The 25114-nt window shown below is 42.5% G+C and overlaps 1 protein-coding gene across 2 annotated transcripts; it reads right to left on the bottom strand.

The window, feature by feature from the left end:
* Positions 1–3333: 3333 nt before the first annotated feature.
* LOC106604973 (E3 ubiquitin-protein transferase MAEA) lies at positions 3334–24641 on the bottom strand. Of its 2 annotated transcripts, none has more exons than XM_014200144.3 (10): positions 24353–24641; positions 24059–24171; positions 22759–22941; positions 22214–22417; positions 21912–22034; positions 21738–21814; positions 21516–21624; positions 14649–14782; positions 3826–4021; positions 3334–3721 (listed from the first exon to the last, which is right to left on the bottom strand). In XM_014200144.3, the coding sequence occupies exons 2-10, from the start codon at positions 24125–24127 to the stop codon at positions 3626–3628; spliced, it is 1191 nt and encodes a 396-aa protein (XP_014055619.1). In that variant the 5' UTR covers positions 24128–24171; positions 24353–24641; the 3' UTR covers positions 3334–3625. The 2 variants fall into 2 exon arrangements, with proteins under 2 accessions (XP_014055619.1, XP_014055620.1); XM_014200145.3 differs by having other exon boundaries at positions 24290–24391.
* Positions 24642–25114: the final 473 nt, after the last annotated feature.

The raw sequence follows: 25114 nt of genomic DNA, 5'->3' as shown, positions 1-25114 counted from the left end.
GATAGGCTTTCCCAGTGATTTTACACATGCACAACTACTACCCTTAAATGAACCCAGTGCTTTTGATAAACATGCTTCATATGGCTTTGAAAATTCAAACATATATTTTATAGAAAAGAGATGTTTATATGTTTCTGGATGATGAACCATGCTCCCTTATTGACAACATGACCCATCGCGCCTCCCTCTCCACTTTTGCCCGTTCACATCACGGTGCAGGGGAGAATGTCTGCCCCCTCTCATTGATGCCACGGAAGTTCAAGTCTTATTTGTGAACTTATATTAGTACACTCGTAACAACAAAGATTATAAAACTTCCGTTTGATCAAATAAGGCTCACGTATCAAAAGACAAATACATTTTTATCTTGACTAAATTTGACACTCATTGTGCCCAATAGAAAAACTCCTCACTTAATTAAGGATCTGATTAACGTGGAACAATTTTGGGCAGAGTAAACCTCACTTCGCCTCTTCCTCTCTTATACTGACGATTTGTCGCCACAGATTGTTTGTTTACGTTTCTACTGTTGTGGCTAGATGGAGTAGGCCTACATCTCCATCTAGTTTTCACGTTGGGGACCAGTTGACAATTGGGGACCACAGTTAACAATTGTAGCTAAGCCTAAACCGTTTCCTAATGTTACCCCAATTCTCCAAACCTGCAATGTTTATTATCCTAACCTGCTATGTAAACAAACCATATGTGCTGACATATCATCAGTATCACCACACTGGTCAGGATTTTCTGTAATAAAAGTCAGGTTTCAGTGGTTTCAAGCTTAGCTCAGTGGTTTAAGTGCTCATGTTCAAAATTGTATTACTAGTAAAACGCAACCCTGAAGAAGGAACTGTGTTGCGGAAACGTTGGTTATATTTACATAGTGTAGTATAGTCTCTGACTATATATACAAAAGTATGTGGACACCCCTTCAAATTGGTGGATTCAGCTATTTCAGCCACACCCGTTGCTGACAGGTGTATAAAATTGAGCACACAGCCGTGCAATCGCCATTGACAAACATTGGCAGTAGAATGGCCTTACTGAACAGCTGTGACGTTCAATGTGGCATCGTCATAGGATGCCACCTTTCCAACAAGTCAGTTCGTCAAAATTCTACCCTGTAAGTACTGCTATTGTGAAGTGGAAACGTCGAGGAGCAACAAAGGCTCAGCAGCCAAGTGGTAGGCCACACAAGCTCACAGAACGGGACTGTTGAAGCGCGCAGCGTGTAAAAATCGTCTGTCCTCTGTTGCAACACTCACTACTGAGTTCCAAACTGCCTCTGGAAGCAACATCAGCACAATAACTGTTCGTCGGGAACTTCATGAAGTGGGTTTCCATGGCTGAGCAGCCGCATACCAGACTAATATCCCCATGTGCAATGCCAAGCGTCAGCTAGTGTGGTAAAGTTCACCGCCATTAGACTCTGGAGCAGTGGAAAGGCATTCTCTGGAGTGATGAATCACGCTTCACCATCTGGCAGTTCGACAGATGAATCTGGCTTTGGCGGATTCCAGGAGAACTCTACCTGCCCCAATGCATAGTGCCAACTGTAAAGTTTGGAAGAGGAATAATGGTCTGGGGCTGTTTTTCAAGGTTTGGGCAAGCCCCCTTAGTTCCAGTGAAGGCAAATCTTAATGCTACAGCATACAATGACATCCTAGACAATGTGCTTCCAACTTGTGGCAACAGTTTGGGGAATGCCCTTTCCTGTTTCAGCTTGACAATGCCACCGTGCACAAAGTGGGCCTTCCCTGTGGCTCAGTTGGTAGAGCATGGTGTTTGCAATGGCAGCGTTGTGGGTTCGATTCCCACGGGGGGCCAGTACAACAAAAAAAAAATGCATGAAATGAAATTTATGAAAAAGCATCTGGATAAGAGCATCTGCTAAATGACAATTAAAAAAAAAAAAAAATACAGAAATGATTTGTTGAGATCGGTGTGGAAGAACTTGACTGGATTGCAGAGCCCTGACCTCAACCACATTGAACATCTTTGGGCTGAATTGGAATGTCGACTGCGAGCCAGGCCTAATCGCCCATCGCCCGACCTCACTAATGCTCTTGTGGCTGAATGGAAGCAAGTCCTCCAACATTTGGTTCTAGGGAAAGCCTTCCCAGAAGAGTGTTATAGCAGAAAAAGGGAGGACTAACTCCATATTAATGCCCATGATTTTGGAATGAGATATTCAAAGAGCAGGTGTCCACATGCTTTTGGTCATGTAGTTTATGTTGCCAATTGCCATTGATTTAATCTGGGTATGCATAACTCACTGTAATATTCAATCTGATAAAGCAGCACTTTAACTTCTATGGAGATGTTGGGTGGACAGAAAGAAAGACAGGACCCAAATGTAGTAAAACAATTTTATCATCAATAATTAATCTATCCTACCAATATAAACATGCATGATCAGTTTCTAAACAGTCTCTCTACAATAACAATACTAAACAGTTCAGAAGAAACCAACCAAGATGGAAAAAAAAGGTGGGAGAGATGGTAGGTACTGAAACATATGTTAAGGTGACCCTTGCACATTTCAAGGAACTCCTTGGACCAACTATAGCCCCTTGAGAAATCTGCAGCAATTTGTGTTAGTCATACAAAATGTCTTAAAATCGGCAATAGATAATACAAAATGAAGAGCAAAAAATATAATCAAGATTCTCTTTAATTACAATGCAATGTTCATCGTTGAAAGATATGTATGAAATTAAGAGTCAAAATACTAATTGACTATGTCAGAGTTGTTGAAGTAAATACATATCAAAAGTACACTGATGAATTAACCCATCCTTCTGAAAAAAGTATTTTGTAAGTTACACCATTCGTCAAGGTCCACTTCGGGTGATGAGCAGACCTGGCATGTTCCCTTGTAAGACACAAATCCACAATGATACTCAAAAGTGTAGTAGAGTTTACATTAGGTCTGTGTACAAGGTTGCCATACCATATTTCAAGCAACAACAGTGAGACTGTTCAAGCCTGACCAGTGGAAGGTCTAGGGGGAGTTTTCTTAAAATGTTTCCTATAACATTTTGAAAGACCTGAATCTGCACACAAATGATCAACACGCTAGTATTTACATTCTCAAGTGTATCGTCCCAGATCTGCAATCAGATTTCACGGGGGGGACAAACACAATATTACCAATTTCAAGGTATTTCTATTTATCCCCCCCCACACACACACGGCTACACAGAAATTGTCAATTGTGCGCATCATGAAATGAGTGCCATCATGTAGCAAACACCAAGGTGATCAGCCTGTTATTCTGATTTTAAGTAAGTCTGATTTATCTAAGGTAAAAAGGCAAAAGATAAGCTCCTATTATCATATTGTAGCAACACCGAGTTATAATGCGCCACACTGCTGGTTGGACTACAAGTTAAATAAAAGTCAGAACATCAACACTTTAAATATAAAAGTCTGTTAATTAGTCCAGTTTCACAAATCTGCCCAAGGTGATTTTGGCCCTGTTCTCCATAGTGGGAGGTAGGTTTGGCAAGTTGGGGGGGGGGGCTGTGGGATGCGTTTGGCTGAGTCACATGGGGGCTGGAGGCTCTGCTGGGGGATCCACTGCAGAGGTGTATGCATCACATGAGATCCAGTATCCACCCCATCACATGATGTACACCTTCTCAGCCTGAGAGAAGTTGAAGACTTCTTTGGTTCTGGGGCAGATCACCTTGTCATCTTGGCGAATGGATAGAAGAGACTAGAAAAGGAAGGACAAATTATTAACATCAATAATAAATGAAAACAATTAATATTATTCCATTGCCATTGTAAATAAAAAATGTGTGGGATGTAGAGACTCACATTGTATCCATACACATAGCCGTTGGGCAGCATCATGGGTGGGTTGTTCTCGTTCATCACCTCCCCAGAGATTTTGCACACCAGACGGGAGTTGGCACAGTGTGCCATGGGCAGGGGCTGGGCCAGTTTGTTCAGGGACTTGCTGCACACGGGGCAGTCAGGGTTTATAGAGGTGCTATCTTCCTTATAGCACTGACTGGGAGCAGAAAGGTTAAGGGTTGAAATTTGATAATTTTGCTTTACATTCCATTACTTCACAGCTGGAGGTCTGTGGCAGAACACATTGAGCCACATTTTTAAGACTTATGTACCCTGATGTGCGGTTTTGGATAAGGTCTGCCATCACAACCAAAAGGAGACAGAAAGCGCATCAGCAAAAAAAGCAGACGACAGACCACTGCTCCCAAGTGGCGCAGCGGTGTAAGGCACTGCATCTCAGTGCTTGAGGCGTCACTACAGACACCCTGATTCAAATCCAGGCTCTATCACAACCGGCCGTGATTGGGAGTCCCATAGGGTGGCGCACAATTGGCCCAGCGTCGTCCAGGTTTGGCTGGTGTAGGCCGTCATTCTAAATAAGAATTTGTTCTTAACTGATTTGCCTAGTCAAATAAATAACTTGTGGACTTGTTTAAGTGCTGGTGTGCGTTTTTGTTGCTAGCATTACTTTGCTACCTGCCAACTTTAGTTTTTACATTTTAATTACCGTTTTATATTTGAATTTTTCCCCTCGCTCGACTTGTTTCATTCAACTTTTTCACTCCGGACGCTTTATCTGGACGTGGTTCTACAGGACCTCCACCAGCCGAAGCTAAGTAGTAACATTAACATTATGCCTTCTAATTGCAGTTGCTGTACTCATAATATACAGGAACAATCGCCTTATGGTGAGGATAGCCGTGCTGCAAGCCCAGCTTCAGACGCAATCGCTAGGCAAGGGTAATTTAAGTGTAGGAAACGATGAAATAGCGTCTGTGCCACAAATAAGTACAGAAAATAGTATAAATCCCCTCGCACAGTCCCCGCAACCGGACAATTTTCTCATGGCTTCTGGAAGGAAATGCTGTAGGAATGCTCAACTGGTGTCGCTCATTCAGCCGACAGAAACTTTCAACCGGTTCTCCCCATTAAGCAACGAGTCGGAGTCAGAGGCTAAGCCTTCTCTGGTCTCTCTTCCACCCGTTATGGGGTCTGAGACGCTGAAGCCTCCCAAAATTAGCTCTGACAAATTGAAAACCCTAGTCATTGGCGACTCCATTACACGCAGTATTAGACTTAAAAAGAATCATCCAGCGGTCATACACTGCTTACCAGGGAGCAGGGCAACTGATGTTAAGGCTAATCTGAAGATGGTGCTGGCTAAAGCTAAAACTGTGAGTAGAGGTCGACCGATTAATCGGAATGGACGATTAATTAGGGCCGATTTCAAGTTTTCATAACAATCGGAAATTGGTATTTTTGGACGCCGATTTGGCTGATTTTTTCTTTTTTTCTTTCTTTACACCTTTATTTAACTAGGCAAGTCAGTTAAGAACACATTCTTATTTTCAATGACGGCCTAGGAATGGTGGTTTAACTGCCTTGTTCAGGGGCAGAACGACAGATTTTTACCTTGTTAGCTCGGGGATTCAATCTTGCAACCTCACGGTTAACTAGTCCAACGCTCTAACCACCTGCTTTACATTGCACTCCACGAGGAGCCTGCCTGTTACGCGAATGCAGTAAGAAGCCAAGGTAAGTTGCTAGCTAGCATTAAACGTATCTTATAAAAAACAATCAGTCAATCATAATCACTAGTTAACTACACATGGTTGATGATATTACTAGTTTATCTAGCCAGTCCTGCGTTGCATAAAATCGCTTAGGTACACGTTGCTCCAACTTGTACCTAACCATAAACATCAATGCCTTTCTTAAAATCAATACACAATAATATATATTTTAACCTCTCAATTATTTTAAGAATTATAGATACAGACCTCCTCTATGCACTCGATATGTCCGATTTTAAAATAGCTTTTTGGTGAAAGCACATTTTGCAATATTCTAAGTACATAGCCCAGGCATCACGGGCTCGCTATTTAGACACCCGGCAAGTTTAGCACTCACCATAATCATATTTACTATTATAAAAGTTTGATTACCTTTTGTTGTCTTCGTCAGAATGCACACCCAGGACTGCTACTTTAATAACAAATGTTGGTTTGGTCCAAAATAATCCATCGTTATATCCGAATAGCGGCGTTTTGTTCGTGCGTTCCAGACACTATCCGAAATAGTAAAGAAGTGTCGCGCGCATGGCGCAATTCGTGACAATAAAATTCTAAATATTCCATTACCGTACTTCGAAGCATGTCAACCGCTGTTTAAAATCAATTTTTACGACATTTTTCTCGTAGAAAAGCGATAATATTCCGACAGGGAATCTCCTTTTCGGCAAACAGAGGAAAAAATCCCAAAGGCGGGGGCGGTCGGGGTCACGCGCATAAGCCCAGTGTCCCTTGATCGGCCACTTGAGAAAGGCGATAATGTGTTTCAGCCTGGGGCTGGGATGACGACATTCTGTTTTTTCCCGGGCTCTGAGCGCCTATGGACGACGTGGGAAGTGTCACGTTAGAGCAGAGATCCTTAGTAAATGATAGAGATGGAAAAGAAGTTCAAGAAATGGTCAGACAGGCCACTTCCTGTAAAGGAATCTCTCAGGTTTTAACCTGCCATTTGAGTTCTGTTATACTCACATTCACCTTTTAAACAGTTTTAGAAAATTTAGGGTGTTTTCTATCCATATGTAATAAGTATATGCATATTCTAGTTACTGGGTAGGAGTGGTAACCAGATTAAATCGGGTATGTTTTTTATCCAGCCGTGTCAATACTGCCCCCTAGCCCTAACAGGTTAACCATGCATATTTAGTTAATATTGCCTGCTAACATTAATTTATTTTAACTAGGGAAAATGTGTCACTTCTCTTGCAACAGAGTCAGGGTATATGCAGCAGTTTGGGCCGCCTGGCTCGTTGTGAACTGTGAAGACTATTTCTTCCTAACAAAGACAGCCGACTTCGCCAAACGGGGGATGATTTAACAAAAGCGCATTTACGAAAAAAGCACAATCGTTGCACGAATGTACCTAACCATAAACATCAATGCCTTTCTTAAAATCAATACACAGAAGTACATATTTTTAAACCTGCATATTTACCTAAAAGAAATCCAGGTTAGCAGGCAATATTAACCAGGTGAAATTGTGTCACTTCTCTTGCGTTCATTGCACGCAGAGTCAGGGTATATGCAACAGTTTGGGCCGCCTGGCTCGTTGCGAACTCATTTGCCAGAATTTTATGTAATTATGACATAACATTGAAGGTTGTGCAATGTAACAGGAATATTTAGACTTAGGGATGCCACCCGTTAGATAAAATACGGAACGGTTCCGTATTTCACAGAAAGAATAAACGTGATAGTTTCCGGATTCTAGCATATTAATGACCTAAGGCTCGTATTTCTGTGTGTTATTATGTTATAATTAAGTCTATGATTTGATAAAGCAGTCTGACTGAGCGATGGTAGGCACCAGCAGGCTCGTAAGCATACATCCAAACAGCACTTTCGTTTTGCCAGCAGCTCTTCGCAATGCTTCAAGCATTGCGCTGTTTATGACTTCCAGCCTATCAACTCCTGAGATTAGGCTGGTGTAACCCATGTGAAATGGCTAGCTAATCGCGTTTCAAACGTCCCTTGCTCTGCATGGGTAACGCTGCTTCGAGGGTGGCTGTTGTCGATGTGTTCCTGGTTCGAGCCCAGGTAGGAGCGAGGAGAGGGACGGAAGCTATACTGTTACACTGGCAATACTAAAGTGCCTATAAGAACATCCAATAGTCAAAGGTATATGAAATACAAATCGTATAGAGAGAAATAGTCCTATAATTCCTATAATAACTACAACCTAAAACCTCTTACCTGGGAATATTGAAGACTCATGTTAAAAGGAACCACCAGCTTTCATATGTTCTCATGTTCTGAGCAAGGAATTTAAATGTTAGCTTTCTAACATGGTATATATTGCACTTTTACTTTCTTCTCCAACACTTTGTTTTTGCATTATTTAAACCAAATCGAACATGTTTCATTATTTATTTAAGGCTAAATTGATTTTATTGATGTATTATATTAAGTTAAAATAAGTGTTCATCAGTATTGTTGTAATTGTCATTATTACAAATACATTTAGGGGGAAAAAATCGGCTGATTAATCGGCATCGGATTTTTTTGGGGCCCGCCAATAATCGGTATCGGCGTTGAAAAATCATAATCGGTCGACCTCTAGTAGAGAGTATAGGGATATTGTTATCCACGTCGGAACCAACGATGTTAGGATGAAACAGTCAGAGGTCACCAAGCACAACATAGCCTCAGCACGTAAATCAACTAGAAAGATGTGTCGGCATCGAGTAATTGTCTCTGGCCCCCTCCCAGTTAGGGGGAGTGATGAGCTCTACAGCAGAGTCTCACAACTCAATCGCTGGTTGAAAACTGTTTTCTGCCCCACCTAAAAGATAGAATTTGTAGATAAATGGCCCTCTTTCTGGGACTCACCCACAAACAGGACCAAGCCTGGCCTGCTGAGGAGTGATGGGCTCCATCCTAGCTGGAGGGGTGCTCTCATCTTATCTATGAAAATAGACAGGGCTCTAACTCCTCTAGCTCCACGTGCAGGCCAGGCAGCAGGATGTCAGCCAACCTGCCAGCTTAGTGGATTCTGCCACTAGCAGTCAGTGTAGTCTGCTCAGCTATCCCCATTGAGACCGTGTCTGTGCCTCGATCTAGGTTGGGCAAAACTAAACATGGCAGTGATCGCTTTAGCAATCTCACTGGAATAAAGACCTCCTCCATTCCTGTCATTATTGAAAGAGATTGTGATATCTCACGTCTCAAAATAGGGCTACCTAATGTTAGATCCCTCACTTCCAAGGCAGTTATAGTCAATGAACTAATCACAGATCATAATCTTGATGTGATTGGGTTAGGGTTAGGTATTTCGCCAAAGATCAGTTGTCCTGAGTCTGCACAACTCTGCCAGAACCTAGGATCAAGGGAGACACTCAAGTTTTTTATTACTATATCTCTTGACACATTGATGAAAATAGTCATGGCCTCTAAACCTTCAAGTTGCATACTGGAACCTATTCCAACTAAACCAATGAAAGAGCTGCTTCCTGTGCTTGGCCCTCCTATGTTGAACATAATAAACGCCTCCCTATCCACCAGATGTGAACCAAACTCACTAAAAGTGGCAGTAATAAAGCCTCTCTTGAAAAAGCCAAACCTTGACCCAGAAAATATAAAAAACTATCAGCCTATATCACATCTGCCATTCCTCTCAAAACATTTTGAAGAAGCTGTTGCGCAGCAACTCACTGCCTTCCTGAAGACTAACAATGTATACGAAATGCTTCGGTCTTGTTTTAGACCCCATCATAGCACTGAGACTGCACTCGTGAAGGTGGTAAATTAACTTTTAATGGCGTCAGACCAAGGCTCTGCATCTGTCCCCATGGTCCTAGACCTTAGTGCTGCTTTTGATACCATCAATCACCACATTCTTTTGAAGAGATTGGAAACCCAAATTTGTAAATTTCGGTGTTCCTCAAGGTTCCGTTTTAGGACCTATTGTTTTCACTATATAGTTTATCTCTTGGTGATGTCATTCGGAAACATAATGTTAACTTTCACTGCTATGTGGACAATACACAGCTGTACATTTCGATAAAACATGGTGAAGCCCCAAAATAGCCCTCCGTGGAAGCCAGTGTTTCGGACAGAAGGTAGTGGATGGCGGCAAATGTTTTACTTTAAACTCGGACAAAACAGAGATGGTAGTTCTAGGTCCCAAGAAACAAAGAGATCTTTTGTTGGATCTGACAATTAATCTTGATGGCTGTACAGTAGTCTAAAAAAAACTGTAAAGGACCTCGGCATTACTCTGGACCCAGATCTCTCTTTTGACGAACATATCAAGACTGTTTCAAGGACAGCTTTTTTCCATCTACGTAACATTGCAAAAATCTGAAACTTTCTGTCCAAAAATGTATCCATGCTTTTGTGACTTCTAGATTAGACTACTGCAATGATCTACTTTCCAGCTACCCGGATAAAGCACTAAATCAACTTAATTTAGTTCTAAACACGGAAGCAAGAATCTTGACTAGAACCAAAAATAATGTATCATATTACTCCCATGCTAGCCTCTCTTCACTGGCTTCCTGTTAAGGCAAGGGCTGATTTCAAGGTTTAACTGCTAACCTACAAAGCACTACATGGAATTGCTCCTATCTATGTTTCCGATTTGGTCCTGCCGTACATACCTACACGTACGCTACAGTCACAAGATGCAGGCCCCCCAATTGTCCCTAGAATTTCTAAGCAAACAGCTGGAGGCAGGTCTTTCTCCTATAGAGCTCCATTTTTATGGAATGGTCTGCCTATTCATGTGAGAGACGCAGACTCGGTCTCGACCTTTAAGTCTTTATTGAAGACTCATCTCTTCAGTTGGTCATATGATTGAGTGTAGTCTGGCCCAGGGGTGTGAAGGTGAACGGAAAGGCACTGGAGCGACGAACCACCCTTGCTGTCTCCGCCTGGCCGGTTTCCCTCTCGCCACTGGGATTCTCTGCCTCTAACCCTATTACGGGGCTGAGTCACTGGCACTCTTCCATGCCATCCCTAGGAGCGGTGCGTCACTTGAGTGGGTTGAGTCTCTGACGTGATCTTCCTTTTCGGGTTGGCGCCCCCCCTTGAGTTCGTGCCGTGGGGAAGATCTTCGTGGGCTATACTCTGCCTTGTCTCAGGGTAGTAAGTTGGTGGTTGAAGATATCCCTCTAGTGGTGTGGGGGCTGTGCTTTGGCAAAGTGGGTGGGGTTATATCCTGCCTGGTTGGCCATGTCCGGGGGTATAGTCGGACGGGGCCATAGTGTCTCCCAACCCCTACTGTCTCAGCCTCCAGTAATTATGCTGCAATAGTTTGTGTCGGGGGGCTAGGGTCAGTCTGTTATATCTGGAGTATTTCTCCTGTCTTATCCGGTGTCCTGTGTGAATTTAAGTAAGCTCCCTCTAATTCTCTCGCTCTCTCTCTCTCTCAGAGGCCATGAGCCCTAGGACCATGCCTCAGGACTACCTGGCCTGATGACTCCTTGCTGTCCCCAGTCTACCTGGTCATGCTGCTGCTCCAGTTTCAACTGTTCTGCCTGCGGCTATGGAACCCTGACCGGTTCACCGGACGTGCTACCTTGTCCCGGACCTGCTGTTTTCAACTCTCTCTCTACCGCACCTGCTGTCTCTAACTCTGAATGATTGGCTATGAAAAGCCAACTGACATTTACTCCTGAGGTGCTGACATGTTGCACCCTCTACAACCACTGTGATTATTATTATTTTACCCTGCTGGCCATCTATGAACGTTTCAACATCTTGGCCATGTACTGTTATAATCTCCACCCGGCACAGCCAGAAGAGGACTGGCCACCCCTCATAGCCTGGTTCCTCTCTAGGTTTCTTCCTAGGTTCCTGCCTTTCTAGGGAGATTTTCCTAGCCACCGTGCTTCTACATCTGCATCGTTGCTGTTTGGGGTTTTAGGCTGGGTTTCTGTATAGCACTTTGTAACATCGGCTGATGTACAGTGGGGGAAAAAAGTATTTGATCCCCTGCTGATTTTGTACGTTTGCCCACTGATAAAGAAAGGATCAGTCTATAATTTTAATGGTAGGTTTATTTGAACAGTAAGAGACAGAATAACAACAAAAATATCCAGAAAAATGCATGTCAAAAATGTTATAAATTGATTTGCATTTTAACCTGTTAGGGCTAGGGGGCAGCATTTGCACGTCTGGATAAAAAAAATGTACCCGATTTAATCTGGTTACTAATCCTACCCAGTAACTAGAATATGCATATACTTATTATATATGGATAGAAAACACTCTAAAGTTTCTAAAACTGTTTGAATGGTGTCTGTGAGTATAACAGAACTCATTTGGCAGGCAAAACCCTGAGACATTTTCTGACAGGACGTGGATACCTGATGTGTTGTATTGACTTTAAACCTATCCCATTGAAAAACACAGGGGCTGAGGAATATTTTGGCACTTCCTATTGCTTCCACTAGATGTCACCAGCCTTTACAAAGTGTTTTGAGTCTTCTGGAGGGAGATCTGACCGAACAAGAGCCATGGAACGATGATGTCCCTCCCATTAGACACCTGGCGCGCGAGTTCATGTTGGGTACCCTCGTTCCAATACGTTATAAAAGAGTATGCATTCGTCCACCTTGAATATTATTCATGTTCTGGTTAAAAAAGGCCCTAATGATTTATGCTATACAACGTTTGACATGTTTGAACGAACGTAAATATATGTTTTCCCCTCGTTCATGACGAGAAGTCCGGCTGGCTTAGATCATGTGCTAACAAGACGGAGATTTTTGGACATAAATGATGAGCTTTTTTGAACAAAACTACATTCGTTATGGACCTGTGATACCTGGAAGTGACATCTGATGAAGAGAATCAAAGGTAATGGATTATTTACATAGTATTTTCGATTTTAGATCTCCCCAACATGACGTCTAGTCTGTATCGCAACGCGTATTTTTCTGGGCGCAGTGCTCAGATTATTGCAAAGTGTGATTTCCCAGTAAGGTTATTTTTAAATCTGGCAAGTTGATTGCGTTCAAGAGATGTAAATCTATAATTCTTTAAATGACAATATAATATTTTACCAATGTTTTCTAATTTTAATTATTTAATTTGTGACGCTGACTTGACTGCCGGTTATTGGAGGGAAACGATTTCCTCAACATCAATGCCATAGTAAAACGCTGTTTTTGGATATAAATATGAACTTGATAGAACTAAAAATGCATGCATTGTCTAACATAATGTCCTAGGAGTGTCATCTGATGGAGATTGTAAAAGGTTAGTGCATCATTTTAGCTGGTTTTATGGTTTTGGTAACCCTGTCTTTGACTTGACAAAACATTACACACAACTCTTGTAAATGTACTGTCCTAACATACTCTAAATGTATGCTTTCGCCGTAAAACCTTTTTGAAATCGTAAAACGTGGTTAGATTAAGGAGATGTTTATCTTTCAAATGGTGTAAAATAGTTGTATTTTTGAAAAATTTGAATTTTGACATTTATTTGGATTCAAATTTGCCGCTCTTGAAATGCACCTGCTGTTGATGGAGTGCACCACGGGTGGCACGCTAGCGTCCCACCTAGCCCATAGAGGTTAATGAGGGAAATAAGTATTTGACTCCCTCTCAATCAGAAAGATTTCTGGCTCCCAGGTGTCTTTTATACAGGTAACGAGCTGACATTAGGAGCACACTCTTAAAGGAGTGCTCCTAACCGCAGCTTGTTACCTGTAAAAAAGACACCTGTCCACAGAAGCAATCAATCAATCAGATTTCAAACTCTCCACCATGGCCAAGACCAAAGAGCTCTCCAAGGATGTCAGGGACAAGATTGTAGACCTACACAAGGCTGTATTGGGCTACAAGACCATCGCCAAGACGCTTGGTGAGAATGTGACAACATTTGGTGCAATTATTCGCAAATGGAAGAAACACAAAAGAACTGTCAATATCCCTCGGCCTGGGGCTCCATGCAAGATCTCACCTCGTGGGGTTGCAATGATCATGAGAACGGTGAAGAATCAGCCAAGAACTACACGGGAGGATCTTGTCAATGATCTCAAGGCAGCTGGGACCATAGTCACCAAGAAAACAATTGGTAACACACTACGCCGTGAAGGACTGAAATCCTGCAGCGCCCGCAAGGTCCCCCTGCTCAAGAATACATGTACATGCCCATCTGAAGTTTGCCAATGAACATCTGAATGATTCAGAGGACAACTGGCGAAAGTGTTGTGGTCAGATGAGACCAAAATGGAGCTCTTTCCCATCAACTCAACTCGCCGTGTTTGGAGGAGGAGGAATGCTGCCTATGACCCCAAGAACACCATCTCCACCGTCAAACATGGAGGTGGAAACATTATGCTTTGGGGGTGTTTTTCTGCTAAGGGAACAGGCAACTTCACCGCATCAAAGGGACGATGGATGGGGCCATGTACCGTCAAATCTTGGGTGTGAACCTCCTTCCCTCAGCCAGGGCATTGAAAATGGGTCGTGGATCGGTATTCCAGCATGACAATGACCCAAAACACACGGCCAAGGCAACAAAGGAGTGGCTCAAGAAGAAGCACATTAAGGTCCTGGAGTGGCCTAGCCAGTCTCCAGACCTTAATCCCATAGAAAATCTGTGGAGGGAGCTGAAGGTCCGAGTTGCTAAACATCAGCCTCGAAACCTTAATGACTTGGAGAAGATCTGCAAAGAGGAGTGGGACAAAATCCCTCCTGAGATGTGTGCAAACCTGGTGGCCAACTACAAGAAACGTCTGACCTCTGTGATTGCCAACAAGGGTTTTGCCACCAAGTACTAAGTCATGTTTTGCAGAGGGGTCAAATACTTATTTCCCTCATTAAAATGCAAATCATTTTATAACATTTTTGACATGTGTTTTTCTGGATTTTTTTGTTCTTATTCTGTCTCTCACTGTTCAAATAAACCTACCATTAAAATTATAGACTGATCATTTCTTTGTAAGTGGGCAAACGTACAAAATCAGCAGGGGATCAAATACTTTTTTCCCCCACTGTAAAAAGAGCTCCATAAATACATTTGATTGATTGATTAAATAAAAAATTATGTTCCAGCCCGAAATAGCAAAACTAAGGAGCACAGAGCGGTGACCAGAAAGGATACGGAGTTTTGATAGCAGACAAGCCGGCCTGGAGTGTGATGGTAAACACAGAGTTGTTGCCCAGCTGATGTAATCTGTAGTTGTCGTATCTGAACTGTTGGATCAGCATTTTCCAGCGGGCTGGATCCAGGAGATCCTGTGAGGGTTGATTGACAAAGAGATAATCAGACCATATTTTTTTAATTTAACCTTTATTTAACCAGGTAGGCTAGTTGAGAACAAGTTCTCATTCACAACTGCGACCTGGCCAAGCTAAAGCAGAACAGTGCGACAAAAACAACAACACAAGAGTTACACATGAACAAACGTACAGTCAATAACACAATAGAAAAATCTATGTACAGTGTGTGCAAATGTAGAAGATTAGGGAGGTAAGGCAATAAATAATAATAATGTAATGTAATTGTAATAATTACAATTTAGCATTAACACTGGAGTGATAGATGTGCAGATGATAATGTGCAAGTAGAGATACTGGGGTGCAAAAGAGCAAAACGATAACTAACAATGTGGGGATGAGGTAGTTGGGTGTGCTATTTACAGATGGGCTGTGTACAGGTACAGTGATCAGTAAACTGCTCTAACAGCTGATGCTTAAAGTTAGTATATGGGGCTTTGGTGACAAAACGGATGGCACTGTGATAGACTACATCCTGTTTGCTGAGTAGAGTGTTGGAGGCTATTTTGTAAATGACATCGCCAAAGTCAAGGATCGGTAGGATAGTCAGATTTACGAGGGTATGTTTGGCAGCATGAGTGAAGGAGGCTTTGTTGCGAAATAGGATGCCGATTCTAGATTTAATTTTGGATTGGAGATGCTTAATGTGAGTCTGGAAGGAGAGTTTACAGTCTAACCAGACACCTAGGTATTTGTAGTTGTCCACATATTCTAAGTCAGAACCTTCCAGAGTAGTGATGCTAGTCGGGCGGGCGGGTGCGGGCAGCATTCGGTTGAAGAGCATGCATTTAGTTTTACTAGCGTTTAAAAGCAGTTGGAGGCCACGGAAGGAATGTTGTATGGCATTGAAGCTAGTTTGGAGGTTAACAGTGTCCAAAGAAGGGCCAGATGTATACAGATCATGGGTCTACAGTATTTTGACATACACAAAGTAGGGATTTAACGATTCACAGATACGCATCGGTCCCGATCCAAATTAAGCATGCATCAGTAAGAAAACCGACTCTTTTTTCTGTCTTATTCCGAAAATAACTCTAATCTTTTCTGACTGAATTGATGCATTCTCTCCTTCAGCCGAACACACTTTTATGCATGTAACTGCGTATGACATTGACCTACAACTCAGATAACTGTGCTCACAGTGCGGGAGACGCAGCTGCGCGGCACCTTCAGATGTTTGTAAATTGGTTTTCGCAATATTAAGTCATAGGCTTTATTAATTGAGGGACAACTAATGTAATTTCCTGGGTCATTGTTACCAAATGCCCTGTAGAAAATTGTGTTTTACCGGCAGAGCTGTGGTAGGCTACCGGAGTAGCCACAACTCACATCCTGCTGATTGTACATCTTAACTGCTGATTGGGACTTTTCTACTGCCAGGTTCCCAATATAAAATATTTTTTACATTTTTGCAAATGTATAAAGCATTTAAAACAGAAATACCTTATTTACATAAGCATTCAGACTCTTTGCTATGAGACTCGAAATTGAGCTCAGGTGCATCCTGTTTCCATTGATCATCCTTGAGATGATTCTACAACTTGGAGTCCACCTGTGAGTAATTCAACTGATTGGACATGATTTGGAGAGGCCTGTCTATATAAGGTCCCAAGGTTAACAGCGCATGTCAGAGCAAAAACCAAGCCACGAGGTCGAAGGAATTGTCCATATAGAGCTCTGAGACAGGATGGTGTCGAGGCACAGATCTGGGGAAGTGTACCAAAAAATGTCTGCAGCATTGATGGTCCCCAAGAACACAGTGGCCTCCATCATTCTTAAATAGAAGAAGTTTAGAACCACCAAGACTCTTCCTAGAGCTGGCCGCCCAGCCAAACTGAGTAAACGGGGGAGAAGGGCCTTGGTCAGAGAGGTGACCAAGAACCCAATGGTCACTGACAGAGCTCCAGAGTTCCTCTGTGGAGATGGGAGAACCTTCCGGGAGGACAACCATCTCTGCAGCACTCCTCCAACCAGCCTTTATGGTAGAGTGGACAAACAGAAGCCACTCCTCAGTAAAAGGCACATGACAGCCATCTTACAGTTTGCCAAAAGGCACCTAAAGGACTCAGAACATGGGGAAACAAGATTCTCTGCTCTGATGAAACCAAGATTGAACTCTTTGGCCTGAATGCCAAGCGCCACGTTTGGAGGAAACCTGGCAGCATCCCAAAGTACAGAGAGATCCTTGGTGAAGCATGGTGGTGGCAGCATCATCATCCTGTGGGGATGTTTTTCAGCGGCAGGGACTGGGAGACTAGTCAGGATCGAGGGAACGATGAACGGAGCAAAGTACAGAGAGATCCTTGATGAAATCCTACTGGTGGTGTGATGGTGTGGGGATGCTCTGCTGGTGACACTGTCAGTGATTAAGGCACACTTAACCAGCATGGCTACCACAGCATTCTGCAGCGATACGGCATCCCATCTGATTTGCGCTTAGTGGGACTATCATTTGTTTTTCAACAGGACAATGACCCAACACACCTCCTGGCTGTGTAAGAGCTATTTTACCAAGAAGGCACATGATGGAGTGCTGCATCAGATGACCTGGCCTCCACAATCAACCAACCTCAACCCAATTGAGATGGTTTGGGATGAGTTGGACTGCAGAGTGAAGGAAAAGCAGCCAACAAGTGCTCAGCATATGTGGAAACTCCTTCAAGACTGTTGGAAAAGCATTCTAGGTGAAGCTGGTTGAGAGAATGCCAAGAATGTGCAAAGCTGTCATCAAGGCAAAGGGTGGCTACTTTGAATAATCTAAAATATATGTATTTGTTTAACACTTTTTAGGTTGCTACATGATTCTATATGTGTTACTTCATAGTTTTGATGTTTTCACTATTCTACAATGTAGAAAATAGTAAAAATAAAGAAACCCTTTAACGAGTAGGTGTGTCTAAACTTTTGACTGTTACTTTAAGTCAAAACTGTAACTAGGCCACTCAGGAACATTCCTTGTCATCTTGCTAAGAAACTCCAGTGTATATTTGGCATATCTTTATTTTATTTTTTTTTGGGGGGGGGGGGGGGGTTATTGTCCTGCCAAAAAGGTGGATTTCCCTACTGGTGCCTATTGGAAAGCAGGCAACCAGGTTTTCCTCTAGCGTTTTGCCTTTGCTTAGCTCTACTCTGTTGTTTTTTTATCCTAAAAAACTACCTAGTTCTTGCCGATGACAAGCATACCCATAACATGATGCAGCCACCACCATGCTTGAAAATATGAAGAATGTTAAGACCGCTGCATGCTTCCCAACCGAAACAGTTTATGTATTTTGGGACCTTTTCCTTCATTTTGTTTTTTGGCTAGGGTTTTGTCGACTGTTCAGGCACACTTTCCTTTCTCAAGGCCAACCTAACTTTGAGAGCCGAAGTCTACGCCTCTTCGTCCGTGATTGGTCAACTGTAGGGGTGATGCGAATTTATTCTTCTTGACGATTAACATGGCGAACGACAACTTCAAGCATCGATTGACAGGAGGTAGAGAAGTACCTTCACCAATACGATTCTAGCCATACATGCATTATATAAAGACCAGCATGTAAACGCCAATTCATTTAGAGATTTCGGAGCATGCTCGGGTCCGACCCAACCACTTATTCGAAAAAGTGGAGTAGGGTTAGCGACAAGTTCAAGGCAAAGAAACAAGGATCGCAGTGGAGATGCTGGCCGTGGAGATGCTGCCTGCTTGTTTGGCACGTGAAGCATGGGAAGACTGAAAGCAAAATGCGGTCTTCACAAAAGAATGAGCTATGTTGTTGTATTTTCTATTGTAGTCGACAAGAAGAGTAGCCATGTTTTGCTAACAAAAGCTAGCGCTAGCTACTTGGCTGGCTAGTGGCTAGCTAGCCTAGCAGCAGAGAAAACAAGCCATCTAACTAAAGATCTTTACGACTTTAACAAATATCATTTTATCAGAGAAAGAAAATCATAAGCTTCAAAATTGGTAACACCGAAGTCAAAGTTTTGTAGCAAGGTCCAACCAGTCAAAATGTTGCAAACGTTTGAGCAGAGTTGAGTAGCTAGGCCAGGCCTACTGAACTCTGCTCAAACGTTGGCAACAGTATATAGTCTATTGTCTCGATTCATGATATTTGATGTTTATTGATCATGTGTACTAAATAGCCATCTACTTTATTTTTCAAGGAACAAACACCAGTGAATGGACCGTACCTGGTTGTTCACCGGCCCCAAGCACTACCTCTGCTCCCAGTAGTGACTGGTTATAGGCCCCTAGCCCATCTCCCACACTGAGCTAGCATGCACAATTTGAAACAATCTCCATTCAGATCCTGGGAAGCTCTATCCTATCACCTCCAGTACCTTCTCCACTGGCTTGCACCTCCCAAATGCCAGAGCAGCAGCAAGGGTGTGAGAAGGAAGAAAAGAGCTGCAGACTCGAAGGCATTGAAGACAGATGTCAAGATGTGGAGTACGTCATGCACCGAGCCACCAGCTTGTACCAGAGGTAAATACATAATATAATTTCAACCTATCCATTATGGATCACCTTTCCTCTCATCCTTTTTCCTCCTCCAGACACTCCTAATTCCCCACCCCCCCTCTTCGCATCCTCTCCACAGGGCCCTGTACCTATAGCTGATTTCATGGATGAATTCCTACCAAAACTCCAGGAATTCAATCACCAGCTGCATGAGTTCGTGCATGACCTCAGGAGGACATGGACCGAACAACCGGGACCACAGTGAAATGAACAACTTGTTCTGTTGATGTTCAGACATCTCAAGAGTCAAGACAATAGACACTTTCATTTTATTCCAGACACTCGTTTACATGTCTGTTCATAGCAGACACTGTTTTACTCATTTCCCTAAAATATTTCTAGTGCTCATTAATATTTGTATTGTGGTTTACTTTCAAAGCCCAGAAGCAAAAATAAAGGTTTATTTTTGTGTGCTGAAAAAGCTGTTGGCATTTCTTTATCTCAATACAAGGTGCTTCAATGCATTATATTTTAACATAAAGTGCTGACAAAGTACAGAAGAGCTGTGTGCCACAGACTTTTCAGGCTTCCTTCTACTTGTGGCGTAGTTCAATATAATCGAAATTACCCCACACAGACATCAGGCTTCATTTTATTAACAAGAATAAAACTCCACATTGTAGTACAAAGTACTTTGGTTCACAGTGCACACAAATAACTGAGTCTATGCATCCATCAAGGGGCGTGTATGTGAGAAGTCCAAACAAAGATCTATTATGCATCATTGATGGCCTTGGGCTGAGTTGTCCTCTCCTAACCATGTCTTCCTGCTATGGAAGAGCTTCCCACTTGTTTAACTTGCAAGCCATGTCACACTGGCTCTTCAAGATGGTTGTGTCAGGGGACAACCCTCTTCCACTCTCCAGGTTGGTAGTTGCCAGAAGGGAGGGGGTGTCAACAAAAGAGGGAGCCACGATTCTTGCGTTTGGCTCATGAGCTTATTCTGTGGAGGACAGGTAGTTCTGGAGGGCAACAGAAGCCCTTAGCCTTTTCAGGGGTAAACTCGATTAGGCAAACAAGAATCCTCATCCTAGCAGCCATGATCCTGAATGCATTATCTGACTCTCCGACAAAGAGTGGCGGTAGTTTCAGGTACCCTCAGGTTCATTTAGACGGACACCTGTGAGTGAGAGGTAACAAGATAATACACATATTGTAAACAAAAACACCATACCATTTTCCAGAAACCATACTCCAAACGCCTTGATAAAATGGCAGTTCTCATATAGAGGTGAATACAAGCATGCATTAACAAGGGAAATTAGAAACAGAAAAAGTGAAACTGTTTCCAACATGCTATTATCAACATACCTGAATAAGGGTGCATGCAGTTCTCATGTAGGGGGATGCTATCTCCCAGGAAAACATAAGAACTTGGCATTGTGGTACCTGGCAGGATAGCTTGCGGTGGATAAATCGAGGGTCTTCTGCAGCAGTTTGGACCCAAATTAACTCTTGAAACACTCACCATAATTCTCTCGGCCATATACCCCTACATCCACAATTGTGAACATGTAGCGAGCATCTTCTCAGTCTCCGTATCTCGCCTATCATGTGTTGCTTTGTACAGCATATCTAGATCCCGGGAATTTGCACAACGCCAGTCAAGTGTCTCTCTGTGTAGTCTTATTCTCCAGCACGTGTCTTCCTTGTTTGGCCGTAGATGGCTATTACCAGCTCATCCCCCTCTACTGTACCGGGGTAATAATGCCACTTTTCCTCCTCTTTCTTTTCATACGAACGTCTTTTTAGGGAGCAAGCGAGCACTCTCGTTGCGCCCACCCCCAATTCAATAGTGGTAGATGCTCAGTCTGCCCTATGGCTCAGCTCACACACTACATCATTCTCACACACACACAGCTCAGAGAAGTCAGCTAAGACAGACCCAGCTCAGCTCCTGAGCTCCATGAGCATAAGATATTAATTTAGTGTGAAAAATTAATGTGTTCATGCAACAATTGTTAATGCATTGAATCATTTCGAACCGCATCAAATAGTTTCAAATTAAAAGTATAATTCCTGTATCGGAGTCCATATATCTAGATGCGTATCGAATTGTGATTGTAAGGAAGGGGGATACCTAGTCAGTTGTAACACTGAATGTATTCAACTGAAATGTGTCTTCCGCATTTAACCCAACAAAGGAGGCATATGCGAGATACACACTAGAGATCACTACTATGGTATTACCTTATAAGGGGAGATATGGGTGTCTGAGGGGAACGCCAGCATGCCCATAACCTGCCGCACTTCGTCCAGCTGACCCCCCTCCGCTTGGCTGAAGTGCTTCCGCGCATGTCTGTGAAAAACATGGTACATGATTGTTCTCATTTCAACTATGAATACATGTTTCAACATTAACCTGAATATTTTAATATAGGATGTGCTATGGCAGTATAAACAGATTCCTACCTGACAGCGTCCATGCGCTTGTTCTGTCGGATGAGCTCGATAAACTCCTGGATTCGCAGGCTAAACTCCAAGCAGCTCTGGAAGGAGAAGCATCAATGAGTTCATATACAACGTAATGTATGAGACACTGCCATTGTGATCTACTAACAGACATGGCATAATCCCCTGGCTCACCTTCATCTTGCGGAGGCGTGATTTGTTGTCATGGCACCAGGCCAAACAGGTGGCTGTTTCCTGTCGCTCCAGTGACTCCTCCACCTCTTTGGCTGTGAGGAACATCTCAATGTTGACCAGGTCCTGGAAAGCGGGGTTATGTCAAATAGAGACAGCACACGTAGTTCTCTAAGCAATTGAAATACTAGGAGCTCTACAAGCAATTTGAGATACCACAGAAGTCACTTTCTGTAAGGAATAAGGAACTCGATTGTAGCTTCCATGTATAAGATGACATGTTGACAGATAGAAGTGGGATGCACCTCAATGCCACTTTGCCGTGCCAGTTTGACCGCTGTGTTGTAATAGCCACACCGCAGCAAGTGTTCTACCATCATGCGGTCCATTCGTTTCTTCTTCCAGACGTTGACGCCTGCTGGCTGGTCGCTGCTATGTTCCTTCAGGTGTTCAATCCTCCGCTTACACAGCTTAGCACTCTCATCCTCAGCCTGGATGGACTCAGCAGCCTACACAACATCTACCATTTAGATTTTGTATACTTACAACATGCAGTATCTCTGCTCTTGCTGGGTCCTCTCTTTGTATTGTATTTTACTGCTATATTTTTCTACTAACTTTCATGATGATGAATCATTATTCTGTCTTGGAAATCGCTCAATAAACATACAGTATTTGACATGTGCTTGGATTTGAAAACATGTAAAGTTGGCTTATTTTCAGAAATTCTCCCTGAAATAGCAGTAGCTAAGCTATCTGGGGTTGGAGGAGGAATACCATAAAAACAAAATGAAAAATGCACAGCAACATTCCAATTCTAATTGTTCTGAGAGCAACTGGGTGAACCTACCTTTCTCTTCAGGGCACTGAGCTTCTCCACCACCCCATCCAGAAGGGACACCACAGAATCCACCACTGGGAAACTGCTGAGGGTCTTCTCCAGCTCTGCCACCACCATGGTTACGTGACTCGTCTCCCGGTCAATGTTCTTCTGTGCAGCTCTGAAGCGCTTGTTCAGAGTTTCATATGGTACCTGTACAAATGAACAATGCAAAACCTAAGTGAGGTGGTTTCGGTAGTACATTCTGACCATCTAATAATCATTCTTTGGCTGAAGTTTCCAATTATTTGGCCCATAACTTGAGAACATATCCTCCAATATGACACTTTCCAACCAATCACTAAGGCATCATCACAGAACTGCAATCTTACAAAACCGTCTAATTATGCTAACATATCTACTCAAATGGCATACAACTACTCTTGCAACCCTTAATGAATTAAATTACTATTCTGATAAAATGGCCACTAACAAAGCAAATATTAGCAGTATGGCAGCAGCCACAGACCAATAGTGTCGCAGTGTGATATGGCTGCAGACTGAATCTTCTCAGCCATATTGAGGTAGTACCTTGAGGACATAGCGCTTTTTCCCTATCGAGCAATCTAGCTAGCGCAATCTTGCTATAGCTACTAGTCACGTACATAACATAATTATACAGCTACAAACGATCAACTGACTAGTATGCATCATGTTGCTTTGGATTTACTAGAGAGCTAACTACCTCGCAGCTGGTGACGACCCTTCATGCCATGTTGATTTCACTAGCTATGGTGAATTTGGAAACAAACGTGAATAGCTAACGTTACATGTCTCTATTAGCTAGTTAACTAACGTAGCTACATTTATTTAAGACAGCAAATTGTTAGCTATGAATAGGTGACTTCCCACGCCACAGAAGAATATCGACGGAGAACCAGGTAACGTTAACTTAGTTAAAGTTTGCTAGTTAATCAGCTATGTTGATACCTAGCTAGGCTAAACTGGCTGGCTAGCAAAATTAATGACTACGAAATTATCTGTTTAACTAACAAAGTTAGTAAATAACCCCCAATCGTCTCTATAATTGACTATCAACTAATAGGTTCAGATTGGTGTATCTGACCACACCATCAAATCTGTTCGCATTAACCTTCACCATCTGACATCAGCCGTTTTTTAATTAACCAACTTGCCCCCTGGCGTCGCTAGTTAACGTTAGTTAGTCATCCAAATAATCGAAATTAGTGCCTAGTTTGACAAATCTGAAGCTCGTGCCTGCATCATGATCGATTCGTCTCGATATTCGTTCAAATAAGCATTTTCAAACCTTCAAAGTGGGATATTCTTGAACCTTCAGAGACATGGAGAGTTGGGCAGCTGTCTCTTGCACCGCCATCTTCGTTTGTGAATTTCTCCAGATATTTTCATTGAGCCAGATAGCTGCAAAAAGGTATAACGTACGTATCGTTAGGATCGTAAGAAAATCCATACGTAAATTATTAGGATTGTAAGAAAAACCATGCATGAAACGTAAACGTGAAATTTCATCTGAACATACAAACACCATGTTACGATTATGGACGAACAAATCTTGTCTTGCAATTCTGACCTACAAAAATACCTTTCAGAGTTTTGGCAGTTTCATCTCACCAACAACAAAAAAAGTACACCAAACAGCTTGTGAGGAGTGCTATGCAAACAAGCATAACGCAGCATAAAAAAACGGAAGTCAGGGAAACCGGAAAGAGATATCCTGGACGTTTTCAAGTTAAAAGTCTCAATTTTCTATTACTCGTCAGCTGAATTTACTTCACATTTAGGTAGATCATGTAATGGATTTGTTTGCCAGTTTAAGTCTAGATAGCATTAGGCTGTGTTATGCCTAAAACAGTGAAGTTTCAGTCCTCTAGATGTATCACTATAGCATGGGCATATCTGGGTGACGTGTACATCCCCATGCATGCACCTTATCAAAACATGACTATCAATATTGCACCATACCATTCTCTAGGATTTGTCTGCAGTCATAACCAGTAGTATCTACCAGTAATAATGAAACAGAATAATAAAAATAGATGTTTGGTGAATCTATGAGTTACGTATGACCACTGCAGTCTTTGCCACTCACATTTTTTTCATAGAATATTTTTAAATGTATTTAATAACTCAAAATCTTGCCAAAGCATATTCTGTAGGAGGGGTTAATATGAATTTAAAATAGTTTATATAAATCGGTTCATGAACATATGGACTTTGAAATTAACAAGGGAGGGGTTAAACAAAGGCTAAGTCTGGCATAAGCCCATTTTTATTTGACCTTTATTTAACTAGGCAAGTCAGTTAAGAACAAATTGTTATTTACAATGACCGCCTACCCCAGCAA

The sequence above is a fragment of the Salmo salar genome, chromosome 05 (genome assembly GCF_965601325.2).
Source record: "Salmo salar chromosome 05, fSalSal1, whole genome shotgun sequence".
Taxonomy (NCBI): Eukaryota; Metazoa; Chordata; class Actinopteri; order Salmoniformes; family Salmonidae; genus Salmo; species Salmo salar.
This window is presented reverse-complemented; position numbering and strand designations above follow the sequence as displayed.

Bases quoted from the DNA above. Each gene is read 5' to 3' on its own strand.
- LOC106604973 (XM_014200144.3), bottom strand. From the start codon at position 24,127: ATGGCGGTGCAAGAGACAGCTGCCCAACTCTCCATGTCTCTGAAGGTT. The intron at 22,418-22,758 runs GTAGGTTCACCC...GATGTTGTGTAG, and splicing joins TCAGTGCCCTGAAGAGAAAG to GCTGCTGAGTCCATCCAGGC. The intron at 3,722-3,825 runs GTGAGTCTCTAC...TTCCTTTTCTAG, and splicing joins GCTATGTGTATGGATACAAT to TCTCTTCTATCCATTCGCCA.